Source organism: Rosa rugosa, chromosome 4, assembly GCF_958449725.1.
Source record: "Rosa rugosa chromosome 4, drRosRugo1.1, whole genome shotgun sequence".
Classification (NCBI taxonomy): Eukaryota; Viridiplantae; Streptophyta; class Magnoliopsida; order Rosales; family Rosaceae; genus Rosa; species Rosa rugosa.
This window is the reverse complement of record NC_084823.1, coordinates 10,784,822-10,804,516: the sequence shown is the minus strand read 5'-3', so window position 1 is coordinate 10,804,516 and position 19,695 is coordinate 10,784,822. Positions and strand designations below refer to the sequence as shown.

Sequence of the window (19,695 nt, the reverse complement as noted above, 5' to 3'; positions counted from 1 at the left end):
GCTATTAGGCTGCTATTTTGGGCTGGGTTGGTTTTGACCTAGACCCTATTTACTTTGGTTAGTCTTCAATAATTCCCTACATTCAGGAACAGTCTAGGCACCTTTGTGCATCTAGTTTTAGCAATTGGTCTTGGTCTTGTTGACTTAATTCTCAGTGTCTCTAGTTGTACATCGATTGAGGTCTCTAGGCGACTAGATTTGCTAGTTAAGAGTTAGGTTGGGAGGGCTGGATCCTTCTAGCGCCTCCGGCGTAGTACCAAAGGAGGATCCCGCTATGTCTAGGTATTTGATTGTACAATGAGTAGGTCTATTTTCTATGTACCACTGTGGGTATTACCACTATCTTCTTATCTGTCTAGATGGCAGCGGAATGATATGTAACTTCTGGGTTATGATGAATATATTTTAGCCCTCGGGCTCTTCAAAAAAAAAAAAAAATCAAAACTATCATTAAAACTATATATTGATCATTGAAAATAACAAACAAAGTCAAGTTAAGCTACGTAAATGATAAAATTTTGATATTTTGGTATGAAATTGAAAACACCCCATAATTAGGAAACTAAAATGTAATTAATCATTTTTCTACTTTTTCTAGAGCTAAAGGCATCTCCTTTCCTTTTGATAATAGGATACTTGGAATTTAACTGCATAAAAGGCTGGGGTAGCTGTTCAATTTAATCCCTCCTTTCCTACGAGTCATTTCTTGGAAATGACCAAGGAAAACGGAGTCTGAAATTGCCAAGAATATACGGTGTCCATGTCTACGCATTACGAGAAAAGAAAAGGTGTGTTCGTGGAAACCAACATGGGGCCATGAACAAGAACTGGAGAAAAAAGGTCGCTGTCACTGGGTGAAAGAAACGCGTTGATGATGCCTCTGAATAAGAAATCAAACCGTTTACTTGACCTGACCTGAGCTTGCTGTTAGAATTTGTGGTTTCAGAGCCACAAATTCTGACAGTGGTATCAGAGCCACAAATTCTAATACAAAACACCTCCTCTGCTTTAACTACTCTTTCTACCAGACTCTTGCTCCTAAAACTGAAGTCCTAAACCCATTGTCCTAGCCCACTACTTCTAAAGCTTCCGCACCAAATTACAACAGTGGTATCAAAGCCACAAATTCTAACACTTGCTCTTCTTACCGATTGTCCATCGTCATTTCTCAAATCTAAACCACTGCATCCATAGCCCTTTTTACTCCAATGAAGGCATCGTCATCATCCTCATCGCTTCCATCGGGGCCACCATACTCAAGGCCACCGGAGTTCCCTAACTACACGTACGATGTGTTCTTGAGCTTCAGAGGTGAAGACACACGGAGGACCTTCACGGACCACCTCTACGCGGCACTAGTTCGTGCCGGAGTCAGGACGTTTAGGGATGCCGAGGGACTAAGAAGGGGAGAAAACATAGCGGAGGATTTGGTGGAGATAATCCAAGGGTGTAGGATCTCACTCATCGTCTTCTCAGAAAATTACGCGGATTCGAGTTGGTGCCTCGAGGAGCTGGTGCAGATCATGGAGTGTAGAAAAACACAAAGGCAACGGGTTTTCCCAATATTCTATCATGTCGATCCTTCACATGTCAGAAACCAGACCGGTATCTTTGCTCATGCGTTTGAGAGACATGAAGCCACAGTACATCAAGGTAGAGATAAGATAGCAAGGTGGAGAGCTGCTCTTAGAGGAGCGGCGAATTTGGCTGGCTTCGATATTGCTGATAGGTAATACTCTTCTTTTTTCCTTTTTATTTTATTTTATATATATATTTCTTTTTTCCTTTTTATTTTATTATATATATATATTTTACTTCCTATCTTTTCAGTTTGGTCCTTCTTTTCTCCTTTATACTTTAGTCAATGTGGTGATTTCTTTATACTTCTTAGTTCTGCTTCTGAATCTAATTGACAGGCATGAAGCAGAGTTTATCAATAGCATTGTTGACGAGATATGCAGACAGCTGACCACCCCATACTTGAATTTAGCTGTCTATCCTGTTGGAATTGATTCTCGTGTTAAAGATATTAGTGAATATTTACGTGTTAGATTAGATAATGCTGTTTGCATGGTTGGAATTTGGGGTATGGGTGGAATCGGCAAAACAACAGTTGCCAAAGCCATCTATAACAAATTTTATCATGACTTTGACAGTAGAAGTTTCCTAGCAGATGTTAGGGAAACAGCAAAGGACTCAAGTGGTAAGATTGCACTGCAAAAAAGACTTCTTTCTGATGTCTTAAAACCAACCAAGATAGAGGTAGGTGATGTTTCCAATGGCATCAATGTGATCAAAGAACGACTTAGAAGCAAAAAGGTACTTGTCATCGTCGACAATGTCGATCATGTGGACCAATTGACTGCATTGGCAATAAGCCGTGATTCCTTTGGTCTGGGAAGTATAATTATTATAACAACAAGAGATCGACATTTGTTACAACTAGTGAAAGTGGATAAAATACATCTGACACAAGAAATGAATGAAGAAGAAGCTCTTGAGCTCTTCAGTCGGCATGCCTTTCAAAATTATTCTCCTAATGAAGACTATATCGAACTCTCAAAAAGAGTGGTTACTTACTGTGGGGGTTTACCACTGGCTCTTGAAATTTTAGGGTCTTTCCTCTTTGGAAGGAGCATAGGAGATTGGAAGAGCACACTGAAGAAATTGGAAAAAATTCCTGATGACACAATTCAGTCAAAGCTCAGAATAAGCTTTGATGCACTTGAGGAGTGGCAGAGGCACATATTCCTCCACATATGTTGTTTCTTCATTGGAATGGACAAAAACCATGTCATAAAAATACTGGAAGGCTGTGGTGTTGCTGCAGGTGTAGCAATTAGTGTCCTCTCTGAACGTTGCCTCGTAACTGTTAATGAAAAAGACAAGGTAATGATGCATGATTTGCTTCGAGACATGGGCAGAGAAATTGTTCGTGAAGAATCCCCGAACCACCCTGAAAGACGTAGTAGATTGTGGCGTCAAGAAGATGTAATAGATGTTTTGAGAGATGAATCTGTAAGTACTCCCAGCCCAATCAAGACAAGCATAGGCATCCTATTCCTATCTCTAATACTAATAGTGAAGAAGTAGTGCTCAATTACGCAAAGCCATCCTATCTCTAATTCTAATAGTACTGCTTCATTAATTTCATATTCTATTGTCCGTAATCCAGTCATATCATTGTGGAAGTAGGGAAGTTAAAATGCACTCATGACTCTTCCGCACGCCTGTGGATAAATCATATTCTCACATGCGAATAATCCTTTTTTTTTTTTTTTTTTTTAATTTAGTGCCTTCTGTTAACAGGGAACTGAAGAGACTGAAGGACTCGCTCTAATTTTGCAAAGATCTCACATCTTGAGTATCAGTATAGGAGCATTTAGAAACATGAGGGGACTGAAATTGCTCCAACTCAAGTATGTACTACTCACTGGAGACTGCAACAAGCTTCCCAAAAAGTTAAGATGGCTCTGCTTGCGAGGATCCTCTCTGATCACTCGAGATGAGTTTCGGGATGCAAGTTACCTGGTTTCTATGGACCTGCGGTACAGCGGTCCCGTACGAGTTTGGGAGCATTTCAGGGTATATTAAGAAACTTTCAAACATATTCCCTCTGGTTTAATACGTTACATCACTCTCTGCTTTTCTTCTTTGTGGATTTTTGATTTTTTTCCTTATTCTTCTTTTGGTGTTGTCTAACAGCGGCTTTGGAATTTGGAGATACTTAATCTCAGTCATTCACAGTACCTAACAAAATCACCAGACTTTTCACAACTCCCAAATCTACAGTATTTGATCCTTAAAGACTGTGTGAATTTGCCAGAGATTGACAGGTCCATTGGACTTCTTTCTCAACTTGCCTTGCTAAATCTTAAAAGCTGCACTAAGCTCAAGGACCTTCCGAAGGATTTTTATAAGTTGCGTTCTGTTAGGACTCTTGTTCTTTCTGGCTGTTCGAGATTTAAGAAGTTGAGCAAGCATATAGGAAAAATGAGGTTGTTGAAAACTCTTGTTATAAGTGGCACAGCCATAAGTGAAGTACCATCCTCGATAGATGAATTGCAATACCTGGACTTTTCATCTCGACAAGGCCTGAGTGGACTAAAACGATTTTCCCAGGATGAGACATCAGCAGCCAGGATTGAGGGCGCTTGTAAGCTTCTTAAATTATAAGGAATGGACAAACCGGTGCTTGGCAATTAAGTCGCTTTTTCAGAGCCATAAGCAGAGCTGCAGAAGCCAATATGAAGAGTGTAACTTATGGGAAGCGGCTTATCAAGTTATCCTACTGTAGCGGAACAAAGTAAATGAAACTCTAAAAATACCAGCTCAGCGTCTCTTTGAAAAATTACACTCCCATCCATTTCTCTTTGTGATATCCTGCGCCTCATCTCACTCTCAAATTTCAGTCTGTTCTGCCATGTCTCATGGATGAGAACGCTCCAACGGTGACAAATCACCACGCCATTCAAATCTCAGTAAGTTCATCAATCATGGTTCTTCTGGTACATTTTGTTTTTGAGATTTCAATTTTTAGTTTCTTTTTTTGCCGATTAATTAGGTTTTCATCTTGTGCTTTTGATTTGGGAATATCAACAATAGATTGTTTCATTTGTGGGTTTGATTTTTCATCTTAGAAATAGGTGAGTGCCTTCTTCCATGATCGTTTTCAATTAAACTCTTATTTGTTGATCTTATGTGTTGTTTAGCCTAGTAGGAGCATCACGTTTTTCAAGTTTTTGAAAGAGTATTTCTTTTGAAGCCCTGAACTTTAAAATAGCCTTCCTATAATTTGAACTAGTTATTAGTTGAGAATTAGCCTCTGCTTATATCACCTCCCTATCAAAACTATTGCTGTACCTATATAAGAACAACCTGTATTGTATACTTATAGATAACTAGAAATTGAGGCATAGATCTGGGGAGTATTAGTTCTGGAATAAGTGTCTTATAAAGCTTTAGTTTTGTAATAATTAGATAATAACAGGCTGTATGTTGAGACATTAAGCTTTGATTTGAGATCTGTACTCTGTTTAAATTTGATTGTGTCGTAAAATAAATGCAACATAAATCATAAAATAAATGCTAGGCTTCTTGATTTCCTTCGCGCTTTACTACTTTCTTTCACCCAAATCGATTTCTACGCTTCTTTCATTCTCGTAGTATTAGTCGAATTGCTAGCTTCTTATCACTTGTTAGGTCTTCGTTTGGTACCAATTTGGTTGTTCATGACCTAGTTGCTCTTTGAGCATTGTGCAATAATGCTTTGATCAGCTGTGAAAGTATAAGTTGCTACCTTTCTACATTCTTTATTGTTCTTATTTTCTACGAGTAGAAATATTGGTATTGTTGCGGCCTTAAGTGTTGAGAAGTTATGTCCTTTTGTTTTGGGGGTTTAATATAGTAGAAATCTTGATCCTTTTCTGTGGGGTGTTTTTTTGAGGTACTTTATGTGTATCTTCTATTTACATCGACTTTGAGGTGAACATTTGTTAAAGTATTCGATTCCCTATACAATTTATATGAGTCTGGCCGAGTCTCCGCACTACTAGAATTTTGGTCTTAGACATCAGCCAGAAACCGATGTTAAAAAAAAAATCATCCGATGTCTTAGTGGGTGATGTTAAAGATCAGGAAATCCCAGACATCAGTTTTTAGCCGATGTTAAAAATGACTTTGGACATCAGTTTCTTATAAGATCCTGATGTATAAAATGACTATAGACATCGTTTGATTTATAAAAAACTGATTTCGTATCCTACTATGACATCGTTTTACATAAGAAAGTGATTTATATATCAGTATTAGACATATGTTCTATAGATAGAACTGATGTCATGAGTCATTTATAACATCAGTTTGTTATTTCAAATTGTTGTGTCTTCATTCTTTTTGCTTCAATTTCTAGTTTAGAAGTGACTACTAAATCAGTTTCTACACTAGAAAAGTATCACAATGAGAATACTAGTGGTAAGCAAAAGAAAATTCTCATTAATATTATTGATAAAAACAGTACAAAGAGTAGGGAGAAGGGGACATATGGCCTAAACTTCTCCATATACAATAGCAAAAGAAAAGAACAAGATTAAAGTCTCCTAAATAAAATATATGAAGACAAGTTGCTCTGTTTGTAGATACAATAAAAAGAAAAGGAGAAAAAAATATATTGATTTGAGTAAGGAAAAGACATACGCAACCCATATGAATCACCAAAACAGCAGAGAAAAGAAATAAGAAGCAACTGCAAAGCAAAGCCTCAGAATAACAGTTGAAGACCAACTAACAATTGCCACTCACCAGGCTGGAATAACCACACTGTGGAACACAGAATGATTGAATGGCAATACGACCAACACAAGAAATGTTGCTACTTGAAACTTTTTTTTTTGGTCTACTTAACTAAAGATTGAAGCTTTACTTTGAACTAAGCTCGCGGTCGGTTTGGTAGTACACAACATCCCCAGAGTCACTGAAGTAATGGTCTTTTTTCAAGCTTGTTATAAAACTTCCGAGTAGGTGGAACGGTAGAGGTCCTGATTTCTTCAAATATTTCCCAAACACCGGCTTGGCCGCCTCTGTCTACAAGTTCAAGAAGCAAAGCATCAACAACCTGCAGGTATGTGTATTAATTCTAATTAAATTCACGTTGGTACTTACTGCTTCAACTAAATGGTAGTGAGGGCGGGATTTGAGGAAAAAGATGATGGACCACATGGGTTCCAATATCGTGATGGATGTTATTGATCAATCCGTAATCATGATCAAGTGTTGTGAGCCCTCCCCTCAGATAACTCCATTCCTACCAAAACATTTGGAAGAAATTTCAAAACCTTGAAACTTTGAACGAGCTATATGACTAGCTTAAACAAGACTAGATGAAAAGTATCCAGAGAAATTAGTTCCTTGTTGTGGTATGATATGGAAGACAATCCCTATCATGAATGCAACAGTTTTGTACCTTTCCACGATACCACGGTAACTTGTCTTCGTGACCATGATGGTGCAAGTAGGTCACTAAATCCAACCACATGACAAATACCTAACATTAAAGCAGAAATCAAATATAAATTTTCTTTTATTGGATTAGTAGTTTAGTACATGACAAACACCTAACATTGAAACAGAGTCCTACTTTGATTGGATTGGTAAAAGCAATCCTACTTGTAGAGTAGAGTGTAAACCAATATGAAATTAAAGATGTAGAATTTACCCAGTAGGGAATTCCATAGAGCTTAAGCATTTGAATAGGACCAATCACAAATGATAATCTCACAAGCAAAGCAGACATGGCTATCCAACATATAGTGGAAGTGATCACATCTTTCTTCTCATTGGGGACAAAGAGGTCGCTGCTTGGCTCAAAATGAGAACCAGTCTTTCCTGGACTTCTATTCCACTGCAGAAAACCAATAATAATCAGCTACTAATTTCATGAATTTTCTGGGCCGGATTAACATTCAAGCACTCAAAACTTACAAGGTAGAAAGGGTATGCAAGCAAGGGAAAAGGCAAAGTGAACCGCAACATTTTTGTTGTTTTATCCAAAGTTCTGTAAATTCTCTCAGACAACTGCAAGAATGCAACTTTATCATCTTCAAACAAATAAAGAAACCCAGGATGCCTCAAGAAAAGCAGAACAAGAACATTGAATTCATAAAAAAAAAAATTAAAAAAAAACAAGAAAAAAGACGAACCGGATGCCATGATTCATCAGTCTCAACATGTTCATGGTTTTGATGGTGAGTCCTGTGGCTAATTCTCCTACACAATTTCATCATCATTTCACACTTTAATGCATCTTATGCTAATGCTGATCAAACACATGAAAACAAAACTCATAATGACAAAACAGTTTATCAATCATCACTAACATACCATCCATGATAGGGTACAAGTATGGAAGAATGCAATAGATGTCCAACCACACTATTTAGCTTTGGATTGTTCGAAAAGCTTCCATGTCCACTACACAATCCAAAACCACACAAACAATGAACACCACCACCACACAAAAATTTACAAAAAAAAAAAAATCTTTCAAACACCAAAACAACAAATTCAAATTAGGGGAGTGATTAGAGCTTACCAATCATGACCAAGAACAAAGAGAGCCCAAAACATGGTTCCCTGAGCAACCCAATACAGAGGCCAAACATACCACTTGTTCACATAAACGCAGCCGCAACCAACCCAAAAACCACCAACACATCCCTAACCACATAGCTCATGGACCTCCATGGGTCCTTAACCCAACAATGCTTTGGGATTGCCGCTCTAACATCACCCAATTTGAACGGTGGAGGTGAACCCGGATCGAATTCAATCTCTTCTTCATCTCCATTAACGCCATTGACTCTCATTCTCTCTGCGGACAATACTAAATAACTCTCAATCCATTCTTCCTCTCAATCATTGCAATATTCATTACCCGAAAAGCATGAAATCAGCTAAAACTAAAGTTCGGAAGTTGAAAAACAGAAGCAAAATAGAGACACTCTGTGATCCATAGTAAATTCCCAATTCAAAACTAAGCAATGACTAAATTAGGCTTAAAGATTAAATCTTTATCATCAAAAACATAATCAAAGGGCTCCACTACTACTCACAATTAACCGAAATGTGATGGGAAAGCTGATATCCGGATCCCACCCGTTTTCCAAATACTCTGACCCGTCACTCTTCTTCACGCTCGAACCCGATGTTCTTTTGTCAGGCACTTCGCCACAAAATCATGAAACACTAGAGACCTGCAAAAGAAGATGGCCCAAATTCGTAAGATGTTCAAGAGCATCTGAGCATGATCTGTCATAGTGAAATTGAGATTACACTAGCACAATTCCTAAATAGCATTGAAATTGAGATTAAGCAAACCCATACCAGCAGGCTTCCTTCAGATCCTCCTTGGATTTCTTTGCCTGAAAAACAGAATGAACCCTATCATTGGTTCCGACCAAGTCCAAGTACTCAAGAGTGAAAATTGATAAAGGCCCAAAGATTTAAGAGGATGGATTAGCTGAATTTTTTACCTCTAAGTTTACTTGAGACCAGAGTACAGACGAGAGAGAAGAGAGAAGCACAGACGAGAGAGAGGGAAAGGAGAGAGAAAATGGATCTGGAGGAATCTCTCTCCTCTGTCACCGATCTCTGACCACCGGGGTGGACTCATCGTAGCCACCATCTTCTTCGCCTTCCTCCGACGAGTCAACGCCAGGCTACACCTCCGAGATGAGCCGGCCACAAAGAAATCTCTGCGAATTCATTTTCTAGGGTTGTGTGGTTTTGGTTATATTGGAGGGGAGGGGGACTAGGGGAGAGAGATAGAGAGAGGGAGAGAGAGAGCGTGAGCGGGAGGGAAAGGAGAAGAGGGACAGGTTTCGGGGAAGAGCGCGAGAGAGAAAATGGGTCGCAAGTTTTATGTGCAAAGGTTGGAGATAAAGTGAGTGAACTAAAGTGGGAAAATTTTGTAGCCGCCCGCGTTTTTAAAAATTTTGAAATCAAAATATGGACATCAGTCAACAGTAATAAACAATGTTAATTATATAAATAGAAATCGAATTTTCAGAAATCGATGTTAAAAATAATTTTTTACAACGCGTGAATTCCTCACCGATGTAATTGTCGTGATGTCTAAGAGCAAAATTCTAGTAGTGCCAGTACACTCTTCTAGCAGTGATAACTTTGCCGGGTTGCTTGATAGAGAACTAGAGTCCGGTTCTTTGGAGTCATTACCAGAGGAAGAAGATAAAGAAGCTTATGGTGATGGTGATGGTGATGGCAGTGATGTTGAAAGTGAGAGCAGGTGTGAAGATTTTCTTTGTTTCGTGTTTAATGCAGAAGGAGTTTCTATTAGATACTACAATTTGTGTAAAACTATAAGTCAGAGTTCTATTTGAAGCGATTTAGATATGATTTGTGACTTGATTGCAGGATAAAAAGGCGTAAGGGAGATAATTTGGAAAGCGTAGAGGAAACTAATGGATCGACTTCACAAGGACTTCCAGAACAAATTCTGTTGTGTTTTGTTTTATAACCCCAAACAGTGGAAGAAGACTTCTTGATACTGTACAAAGTGTTCTGAACTGTCTCAGATGACGCAGACATAAGACCAACTTACTTAGTAAGTGAGCTTTTGTTCAAAGACTTACTACAGTGCTCCTATTCTCTCATTTTGGTTATGTTTATCTACCTATTGGTCTATTTCCCTGTCTATTAAAAATCGGTGAAAGCTGAAAAGTCAAGTGCAGTTATTGTGGGCTATATATATATATATATATATATATATATATATATATATATATATATATATATATATATATATAACAGATGTTCAAATATGAATCAAGTTTATTGGTTGTTTGTCTAAAGAGTTGATGAACTGCTTTGCTGTTGGCCTTGTTTGTTTTGATGAAAAACGTTGTTCGGTAGATTTTTGAAATTTACACTTTAGAACATTTTTTTTTTTTTCACTATGCTTCAGTTATGATGATGAAAAAGTTTTATTGTATTTCATAACAATGCCAGAAAAAAAACAAAGGAAACGCTCATTTTCTGGCAAAAGTGTTCCGGAGGAAACGTATCTCCTGTTTAAGAAAACATAAAAGTTTGTTTTTTCAATCGGGAAACTTTTCCACTAGTAATTTTTTTTTCTCTTTAAGAGACAAGCAGATTATTAGGGAAAAGTGAATGTACCATGTATTCAGGTATTAGTGTGCGATTCAACCCCCACAGAAATGAGTGTGTTTGCTTGTGTGTGTTTGTGGCTGAGAAAGCTAGAGAGTACATGTCTAATAACCATCAAGTTTTGATTGCTTTGGACACAGGATATTATAACTAATTAATAAACATCCAAGTTTTAAATTGCTTTGAACACAGGATGTTATTTCAAATATGATTTTTTCTCCACCTCAAAGAATATAGTTACTCTTTCCTATCCAGCATGTATCCATTTCCATATATTGTAGCTTTATTTTGCATTATTAGATATTGGATGTGATACAGTAGTGTGAAACATTTTCTTGTGCAGGGATTGAGACTTCAATCGACCGGTTACACAACACGGACGTTAAGAAATCGCTAAATAATAAGAAACTTTATTTGGTACTGGATCTTGATCACACATGGCTAAATTCCACCCAGCTGAATCATATGACGGCAGAAGAAGAATATTTGATGAGCCCACCAGATTCGCTGCCAGGTATTTTATGTAGTCTTTTGAAGTCTTTCTTCTTGTGTAGCATCTTTAGTGCTTCATTTTTACACATTTCTTGGTTGCTTAGGTGTATGCTTGTATATTTACCCTAAGGATTATTGACTTGAATCTTTTGATTTTGCTTGCAATATGATACTTTCAGATGAGTTGAAAGGCAGCCTTTTCAGACTGGACTGTATGCGTATGATGACCAAGTTAAGGCCCTTCATTAGGACATTTTTGAAGAAAGCCAGTGAAATGTTTGAAATGTACATGTATATGGGTGATTGAGCCTATGCATTGGAAATGGCCAAGTTGCTTGATCCCAAAAAAAAGAGTACTTTGGTGATAGGGTGATATCACGTGATGATGGTACCCAAAAACATCAAAAGGGTCTAGATATTGTGGTTGGGCAAGAAAGTGCTGTTCTGATACTGGATGATACAGAAAATGTAAGTTTTTCCTTGTTAATACTGGAAATTTTAAAGTGCATTCATATCCAGTTAACCTTGTTAAAGGGGAGCCAATTTTTGTGGTTTAAACAGAATTTCCCTTGAAGAACTTTGTTTGAAATTGTCATATAGCATCTTCCACCCATGGGTTGCCCAGCAAGTTATTTTACCTCTCATTGAACTACTAGCTTAACTGCTTAATGTTATAACAATATATATTTTCAAAAAAGAAATGTTTAGAAAATGAACTTTTTATTATAGATTTTATGTTTGGATAGAGTCACAAATTAATGATCTCTGCATGTTTTATATTAAACAATTCTTTTTCGAGCAGTATGATAGAATATGTTAAAACAAATTTTATACAAGTAAATTATGTTTTGGATGCACTAGCTATCATTTTAATGATGTGTGAATTTGTTAATCTTCTGATAGGTTCTCGATGTTGCTATCTGTTATTGTAGGCATGGATAAAGCACAAGGACAATCTAATTATGATGGAAAGATATCATTTCTTTAGATCTAGTCGTGCCCAATTTGGGTTCACTTGTGAGTCTCTTTCAGAGTTGAAGAGTGATGAGAGTGAGCCTGAAGGCGCTCTTGCAAATGTTCTTGACCTTCTTAAGCGAATCCACAAGATTTTCTTCTATGTAAGTACATCTTGCTGTCTCTATTGATTAAAGTATGTGGTGTTGTTGTGTAATAATCCATTGTTGGTGAACTATCTTGTAGGAATTGGGAGGCAATCTTATAGATAGAGACGTAAGGCAGGTGAATATTGCGTTAACTAAAACTTCACCTCTTTCCTTTCTTTCTTATGTTTGATATATATTATTGGAGAGCTTTGCCTATAGGATATCGGTATTCTTGTAGGTTCTGAAAACTGTTAGGAAGGAAGTCTTGAAGGGGTGCAAAGTTGTTTTCAGCCGTATAATTCCTTCAAAAGTCCAGGCTGATAATCATCTCCTGTGGAAGATGGCGGAGCAGCTGGGAGCCATATGTTCAACCGAAGTGGATTCATCAGTGACCCATGTAGTTGCATTAGATGCAGGAACAGAAAAGTCTCACTGGGCAGTAAATCAAAATTCAAAACAAGTTTTTGGTCCATCCTCTGTGGCTTGAAGCAGCAAATTATAAGTGGCGAAAGCAACCTGAACACAAGTTTCCTGTCACTGAAATGAAATCGAAAACCCAAAGCCAGTGATTTGCTATTTTTTGGATATGACTAACCCTGTCCTTGTTGTGGATAAGTTGAAGTAGAAACTTGGGCGGTAGATCTTTTCTCACAAATGTGAGTTTTGATGCTGATTCAAAACTAGAGCACCAGAGAGCAGCTGCTTTTACTCTGAATTTGTATATAGATACACACAACCCGATTTGTCTGACAAGAAGAGAAGATATGTCAAGGCAGTAGGAGGATATGGTGGTACACATTTTTAGCTACTTAATTTGTTTCTCCGCAGCTGCTGATCTGTCATCATTACAGCTCTTGTAGTTCTAACAGTTCACTGACTCATGTCTATTGATTGTACAAGAATTACTGAATCAGTAGCAACACCTTTTTGCTATCTCATAATATTGATTAGAATAATATTTTCTTCAATTTAATGGCTGGTTTGTAAACGTGTTTATTGAACAGATAAATCATCAAATATGGCCGATGTGTTTTTTCTTTAAAGGGTTTATATTATGGATGGACTTCTTCATCCTCCATCCAGTTGAAGTTTGTTAATATCAGTCATTCGCATGACCTAAAATAATAACCAGACTTTTCAAAACTCCCAAATCTTCAGTACGTATCTGATCCTGAAAGACTGTTTGTGTGAAATTCACCAGTTCATTGGAGATCTTAAAACCTTGCCTTGGTAAATCTCAAATACTGCATAAGGCTGAAGGATCTTCCAAGGAGTTTCTATGAGTTGAAAGCAAATGAAACGCTTGTCCTTTCTGGCTGTTTGAAATTTGAGAGATTGGATGCCGGCATTGGGAAGATGGTTGACAACTCTTCTTTTAAATAATACAGCCATAACAGCATTGCCAGCCTCCATAGGAAGATTGAAGAACCTGAAACTTTTCTCTACTTAGCCTTGAAAATTGTTGCAAATATTCTCCTCTGGCTTCCTTAAGAGCATTACTGTTTCCTGGCTGCAATTTAACTCATGATGCAATTCCTAAGGATCTTGAAAGTCTGTCTCAAGTAAAATGTTACATCTCCAACGCAGTAGTTTTTAAGGCCTTAATTTCCAAACCTCACCTGTTGAATAATTGCAAGTTCATGTAGCCGGAGACTGATTACCAAGTAGTTTGAAGATTGAAGCGGATCACTGCAATATGCATTGGAAAGATTTATGCCAAACTTAACAGAAATGTAGAATATGAGATCATTGCCTGTAATCCGCTAAGAATGATGACCTTTATAATGCAGCAAGGTGTTTCTTCTTCGATGCTGATATTTTTGTGTTTCTTCATTTAGTGGGGAAAAAGTCTTCTAAGTTTAGGGTGTGCTTCTCTCCCTATATTTCAACTTCTGCAAAAAGCCTTCTACAGGAATTTAGATTTCATTTCATTTCGTTTTCATTTCATTTCGATTGGAGTGTCTATCTCTGGCTCTTTGGTATCATGTTGCTTTCATAGTCGACTTGATATTTTATCTTAGAGGTTAAGGGCTGGGTTAAAGGATATTCTGTAATTTCTATCTACACTCATCAATTGGTTTAATCCAATTTGTTTACAACAATCTAATCCAAAAGCTTAAGAAGCTGTAAAAATCTAACCTAAGCTTTACAAGGGAAGGTTCATAACAGTCTTTGTAATAACAATTTTTTTTTTTTTTAATCAGTGGTAGTTTTTTCGTAATTACAATTTCAACCGGCTCAATTATTTTAGGACATTTTTCTCCCTCAAATGTGATTATTTCGGTCCCAAGTTACATACCCTGTAATTTTGGCCTAAATCATTGACCAAGTAAATCTAAGGTTGCTTGTGGCAGGGGATATATTACTTTTCGAATTTTCAGTAGCTCAAGTATATACCAATACAAAACAAACGAAAAGCTACAAGAGATAGGAAGAAAAAGCACTTCTATTTGGTATGGGCATCAACGAATATTTCCATTGTATTTTATATGTGGCGTCCCCTTCCTGGCTTCCTGCTACTGGTCCATGACATATACCTTGTATTCTCTTTTTATTTTCTTTCTTTTGAACATTGCCTTGTATAATATATAGTTACCCATTTTCCTCTACTCTTCCACTTGCTTTTATTTTATTTTTTAAAATTTAGTAATCAACTCTTTGCACGTCATTACACATATGTTCCCACGACTTATCCAAACCCTAGGTGTGGTGTCAAAGGCAGAAGGTTTGGCGATAGCATCGTGGCAAATTTAAAGCTACAGTTTTTCCCCCTTTCTTTAAATGAATCTAGACTCCAAACACACCTTCTATGGGTGTGGATAATTACTTGGGTGTCCAAGAAATCCAGAATATGTGTCTAGCCCAAACTCTAGGTTACTTGACCTAGTTGTAATAGGGTTTAGAATTAGAGATATTCTTGGAGATATTCATAGATACCCAATTAATTGTACGATTATATTTCCTTGTACAACTCTGATTCTATGTCTTGTACTCCTTTATATAAAGAGACCCCTATTATCAATGAAAGGACGACTCAATTCTCCCCCAATTTCAGTTTTCCTTAAACATGTTATCAGCACGAAGCTCTAACCCTGAAACAAATAGCCAAACCCTAATTCAAGAAGCAAAAACCCTAAATTTGAATACAAAACCTTGAATCCTTTTCTGCCTCCACATCACACCTTGAAGCCCTACACAGCAGGAGTCCAGAACCGGCGGCAGAACCACCAGAACCGGCTGGAAACCTACCGAACCGGCCACCGGAAGCTCCAAACCACCCGCAGCAAATACTCCACCGGTTCACCACCTTCCGGACCTCCGATTGCTACCAAAATTTTCCTGCAGCAGCGATTTGATCCCAGAATTCTGGAACCGGAAGAAAAACAGTGAAAACCGGCCTAAAAGTCAGTGAACCGGCCCACTGAACCTTCTGCAGAAAAAACGGCAGAGAGAGAAAGAAAAAAAAAAAGGCAGCCCAGGCCGCTGACATCAGCATGCTGTCACTATCCACGTCAGCAACTCTGCCACGTCATCTGCCATGTCAGCAAAGCGCCACGTCATCTCCCACGTCAGCACCAGTGCCACATTAGCAGCATGCCACGTCAGAACGGTCAACTTTCCTGCCATATTTCGAGTGACTTTTTCCGGTCAAATTTTCCGGCGACCTATTTCGAGGTGTTTTTTTACTAAAAGTTCCATTTTTTAATTCAATTTCTCTTCTTTTTCTCGAGGACTTGCAACATCCCTTCTTCTACCCCCCTTTCTTCTTCATAGGGGAGACCAAAAGCTGAACTGTGGGGGTTCGTGCTCACTCCAAGCTTGGAGCTTGTTGAGATCTCCAAACTTAGAGTTTGTAGAGAATTTATGATCGACCACTTACGTCACTGTTTCGATCTAATCCAATACCTCTTGGAATTGAATTTCTTGGAAGCGATTACGCTCAGAAATTCCTAATTTCTTGGAAGCGACTACGCTCCGAAATTTTATATGTTTTCGTGGTAGCTTTTTCCGCTCCGAAACCAACCATTTTTCTTGTTCTCTTTCAGGATCAGTAACCTGAACAAATCGGACTTTGCTCCATTGGGAACAACTGGCTCTGGATATCACAAGTGGGTTCGTGATGTCCGCCAGCATCTCAAGGCTGATGGAATCCTGGATACGATTCTCGAGCCTAGCCAGGATGTGCTAACTGTTGAGCAAGCTCAAGCTTTGGAAGCAAATAGAGCAGGCTTAGAGGCAAATAAGGCGAAAGCCATCATCCTAATGACTCGTCATATGGATGATTCAGTCCAGTATGAGTGTATGAATGAAGAAGACCCCAGAAGGTTGTGGGTCTCACTCGAAGAAAGATTTGGCAACATCTGTGACTCCCTGCTTCCTGACCTAGAAGTGAGATGGCATAGCCTCTGCTTCTGTGATTTCAAGTCAGTTCTTGACTACAACTCGGAAGCACTTCGCATTAAATCCTTAATGGAATTCTGTGGTAAAGAGATCACAGATGCGATGTTGATTGAGAAGACTCTCTCTACCTTCCCCGTCTTTGCATTGATGGTTGCTAAGAACTATCGAATTGATGTTACTGCAGGACGGATCACAAGATTTCATGAGCTCATTGGAGCTATGAATGTCGCTGAAAAGCATGACAACATCTTTGTGAAGAACTACAATTCGAGATCCGTGGAAACAAAGCATATTTCGGAATCCAATTATAGTCGCGCCCCTAAGAGAGGGCGCCAAGAGCGAAACCCTAATCTTAGGGATACTTCTGGACGTTCTGGTCCATATAATCGCTCTACTTGGGAAGGTAACCGCCAAAATAGGCAAACACGGAACCGAAGAGGTCAACGTGGAAAGAGAGAGGGAGGCAACGCCTCTGGCCATGTCGGTGGCGCCACCAATACTAAAAGCCATCTAAATGACGCTTTCAAAGCGCCTCAATCAATGGAGTCTGAGCATAGAGATGTATGTTCTCGATGTGGAGTATCCGATCATTGGGCACACATTTGTAGAGCTCGTGAAGAAATTGCCACCGCCTACAAAGCATATTGTGAAGCAAGAGATGCTCACTATGTGGAACAAGAAGATCATGAAGATGATCTAGAGTGAAGGGTTGAAGACTACAAATCTGGCTGGGATCAATAGATCACCAATTCTGTCTAAGTCTTTATTTTTCCAAGAGATGTAATAGGCAATTGCCATATACTTTGTAGTAAATGCCATTGGTTTAGTTTTTCTTCACATAGGCTCATCCAAAATGAGTATGATGTCTAGGAAGGTTTTGAGATAAGTGGTACATAAGCGAGCTTTGCTCCACCGACATCTCTCTACTCACCTGATCATATTTATTTTGGAGTTACCGAAAGAAGTCAAGCGACTACCTTTGTTTTGCATTAGCTAGCATTTGGATTACATTCTCCTAATGGTTAAGAGACAATGATGTACTCCTTTGGCTTATGAATAAAATTTCGAGTTCTTTTCATTATGACTCAATTTTGATTATGAGAATATTACTTTGTGACTACTATGGCTGGGTCATTAGTATTAATTCAAGGACATGGAATAGCCCAAGTTCCCAAATGGCACCTTAATTACTGTCACAGAAACTCTCTACGCTCCTAGGGCAAATCGCATCTATGAATAGCCAACGGATTTCATGCGAAAAAGCATGTAGAGAATGGAAATGAGTTCCTTTGCAATGCCTCTAACGATTGCGAACAAAGGCGCATCTTAGAGAAGTTTATGTGTCTCTCTAGTGGACTCTATGTCACTATTCGAGGTATTAAATCCAATAAAGTCATGAGAGAATATCTCTTGGATTTAGACACATATTGGCTTTGTCACGATAGGATAGGCCATCCTAGTCATGATATGATGATCCGTCTACTAAAGACTTCACATGGACATCCTTTCTCTCGAGCGAAACGAAGCATGAATCAAAAGTTGATTTCTGGACTAAGTGTCACTGTCGTCCTGCCTCTGGCGCCGCCGCAGTCCACCACTAGCCTAGGGCTGGCACAGTCCCTATCCATGACGCCATGGATGGTGCCCATCATGGTGATGGCGCCCTAGGTGATGCTGCAATCACCAAATTTTCTTCAAATAGTGTTTCTGACTCTCAGGTCCAACCAAAATCCTCATTGGTTGCTTCTAAGGCCCCTCGCTCATTTTACAAAGCCTGTTCCGTAGGGAAATTAGGACTAAGACCGTCCTATGCAAAGGATATGAAAATACTCATTCTGTTCTTACATAGAATCCATGGGGATTCTGTGGACTGATTCAACCAACTTGCAGACGTTTAAATATCTCATGATGTTGGTTGACATGCAAACACGCTGGTCACGTGTTATGCCATTGTCCACTTGTAATGCTGCTTATGCTACACTCCTAGCACATATCATATGACAACGAGCTCACTCCCCGGATCATCCTATTCAGTCAATTGGAATTGACAATGTTAGAGAGTTTACATCGAAGACTTTCGACGGTTATTGCATTGGGACTGATATTGGACATCATATTCCCATGAACACACCCAATGGTCTCGCAGAAACGACTACGATGGTATCCCAGACATTGGTAATGCGCACTAATCTTCTTATATCCGCTTGGGATGATGCAATATCGCATGCAACTATGCTAATTCGTCTACGACCCACTGCCACTCAATCTACCTTTGCGTTACAGCTAGTGAGTGGGTACAAGTATCGTACTCATGCATCTTTAAGTGTGCCATTTATGTACCAATTGCGCTGCCACAGCGCTCTATGATGGGTCCTTACAGACGAATGCGAAACTACGTTAGATTTGAGACTCCAACAATCGTCTGCCACTTAATGCCCTTGCAAGGCGATCTCCTTACCACTAAATTTGCAGGTTGTCACTTTGATGAGACAGTCTTTCCGTCGTTAGGGGGAGATAAGAACATGGATGTTCAGCAGGAACGACAGGAATTATCGTGGCCTGTCCCCACTATGTCTCATCTCAATCCCCAAAAAAATGACGAGATCACACATATCTACTGCAAATATGCCTGCAAGGAAGGACGTCCCTACGAGAGGACGTAGCGCCACCCTACACAGAGGTAGGCATGGCACCAACGCCAAAGAAAGTGGCACTCTGGCGTTACAGGTCATGGCCCCAGCTAGCATGCGTAAGAGGCCCGTGGGTTCGAAGGATACTTTGGCACATTCCAATCATTTGATCATCAAGACTCAAAATCCATCTCATGAGAATCTTCCGGGGTATGGTTATCGTTGGGGGACGCCTCAACGTCAGAACCTATTCCTGAGAATATAGAGCTCTATGAAAATTACACTAGTGTACATGAGACGTGGGAAAGAAACTCCATCATAATTGATGATGTAGTTGCACATTTCGTTGCGCATGAGTTTGTTGAGTCAGATGATATCGAACCACG

General features: G+C 38.9%; 2 protein-coding genes and 1 pseudogene across 8 annotated transcripts; 2 read left to right on the top strand and 1 right to left on the bottom strand.

Annotated features, from left to right (window-relative positions):
- The first annotated feature begins 995 nt into the window (after positions 1–995).
- On the top strand, positions 996–13,266 carry LOC133744093 (disease resistance protein RUN1-like). Of its 7 annotated transcripts, none has more exons than XR_009863365.1 (12): positions 996–1,729; positions 1,917–3,018; positions 3,310–3,585; positions 3,706–4,481; positions 6,497–6,619; positions 9,701–9,802; positions 9,931–10,120; positions 11,027–11,197; positions 11,355–11,643; positions 12,108–12,293; positions 12,376–12,414; positions 12,517–13,266. XR_009863365.1 is itself a non-coding variant. In XM_062172223.1 (4 exons), exons 1-4 carry the CDS (start codon positions 1,209–1,211, stop codon positions 4,174–4,176), a joined length of 2,370 nt encoding a protein of 789 aa, XP_062028207.1. In that variant the 5' UTR covers positions 996–1,208; the 3' UTR covers positions 4,177–4,482. The 7 variants fall into 7 exon arrangements, 1 of the variants encoding a protein (XP_062028207.1); XR_009863367.1 differs by having other exon boundaries at positions 12,079–12,293; XR_009863366.1 differs by lacking the exon at positions 6,497–6,619.
- Positions 4,488–9,798, bottom strand: LOC133744094 (omega-3 fatty acid desaturase, chloroplastic-like; annotated as a pseudogene).
- On the top strand, positions 9,402–12,765 carry LOC133744324 (RNA polymerase II C-terminal domain phosphatase-like 4). The gene is made up of 9 exons (XM_062172455.1): positions 9,402–9,439; positions 9,701–9,802; positions 9,931–10,019; positions 11,027–11,197; positions 11,355–11,460; positions 11,544–11,643; positions 12,108–12,293; positions 12,376–12,414; positions 12,517–12,765. Exons 1-9 carry the CDS (start codon positions 9,402–9,404, stop codon positions 12,763–12,765), a joined length of 1,080 nt encoding a protein of 359 aa, XP_062028439.1.
- Positions 13,267–19,695: the final 6,429 nt, after the last annotated feature.

What these genes read in the sequence shown, in the direction of transcription:
- LOC133744093 (XM_062172223.1), top strand. Translation starts at nt 1,209, where the DNA reads ATGAAGGCATCGTCATCATCCTCATCGCTTCCATCGGGGCCACCATAC. An exon ending in GGCTTCGATATTGCTGATAG is followed by an intron (nt 1,730 to 1,916) that starts GTAATACTCTTC and finishes TCTAATTGACAG; the next exon opens with GCATGAAGCAGAGTTTATCA. An exon ending in ATGTTTTGAGAGATGAATCT is followed by an intron (nt 3,019 to 3,309) that starts GTAAGTACTCCC and finishes TTCTGTTAACAG; the next exon opens with GGAACTGAAGAGACTGAAGG.
- LOC133744324 (XM_062172455.1), top strand. Translation starts at nt 9,402, where the DNA reads ATGGGTCGCAAGTTTTATGTGCAAAGGTTGGAGATAAA. An exon ending in GTGCAAAGGTTGGAGATAAA is followed by an intron (nt 9,440 to 9,700) that starts GTGAGTGAACTA and finishes GTTGCTTGATAG; the next exon opens with AGAACTAGAGTCCGGTTCTT. An exon ending in TACTGGATGATACAGAAAAT is followed by an intron (nt 11,644 to 12,107) that starts GTAAGTTTTTCC and finishes CTGTTATTGTAG; the next exon opens with GCATGGATAAAGCACAAGGA.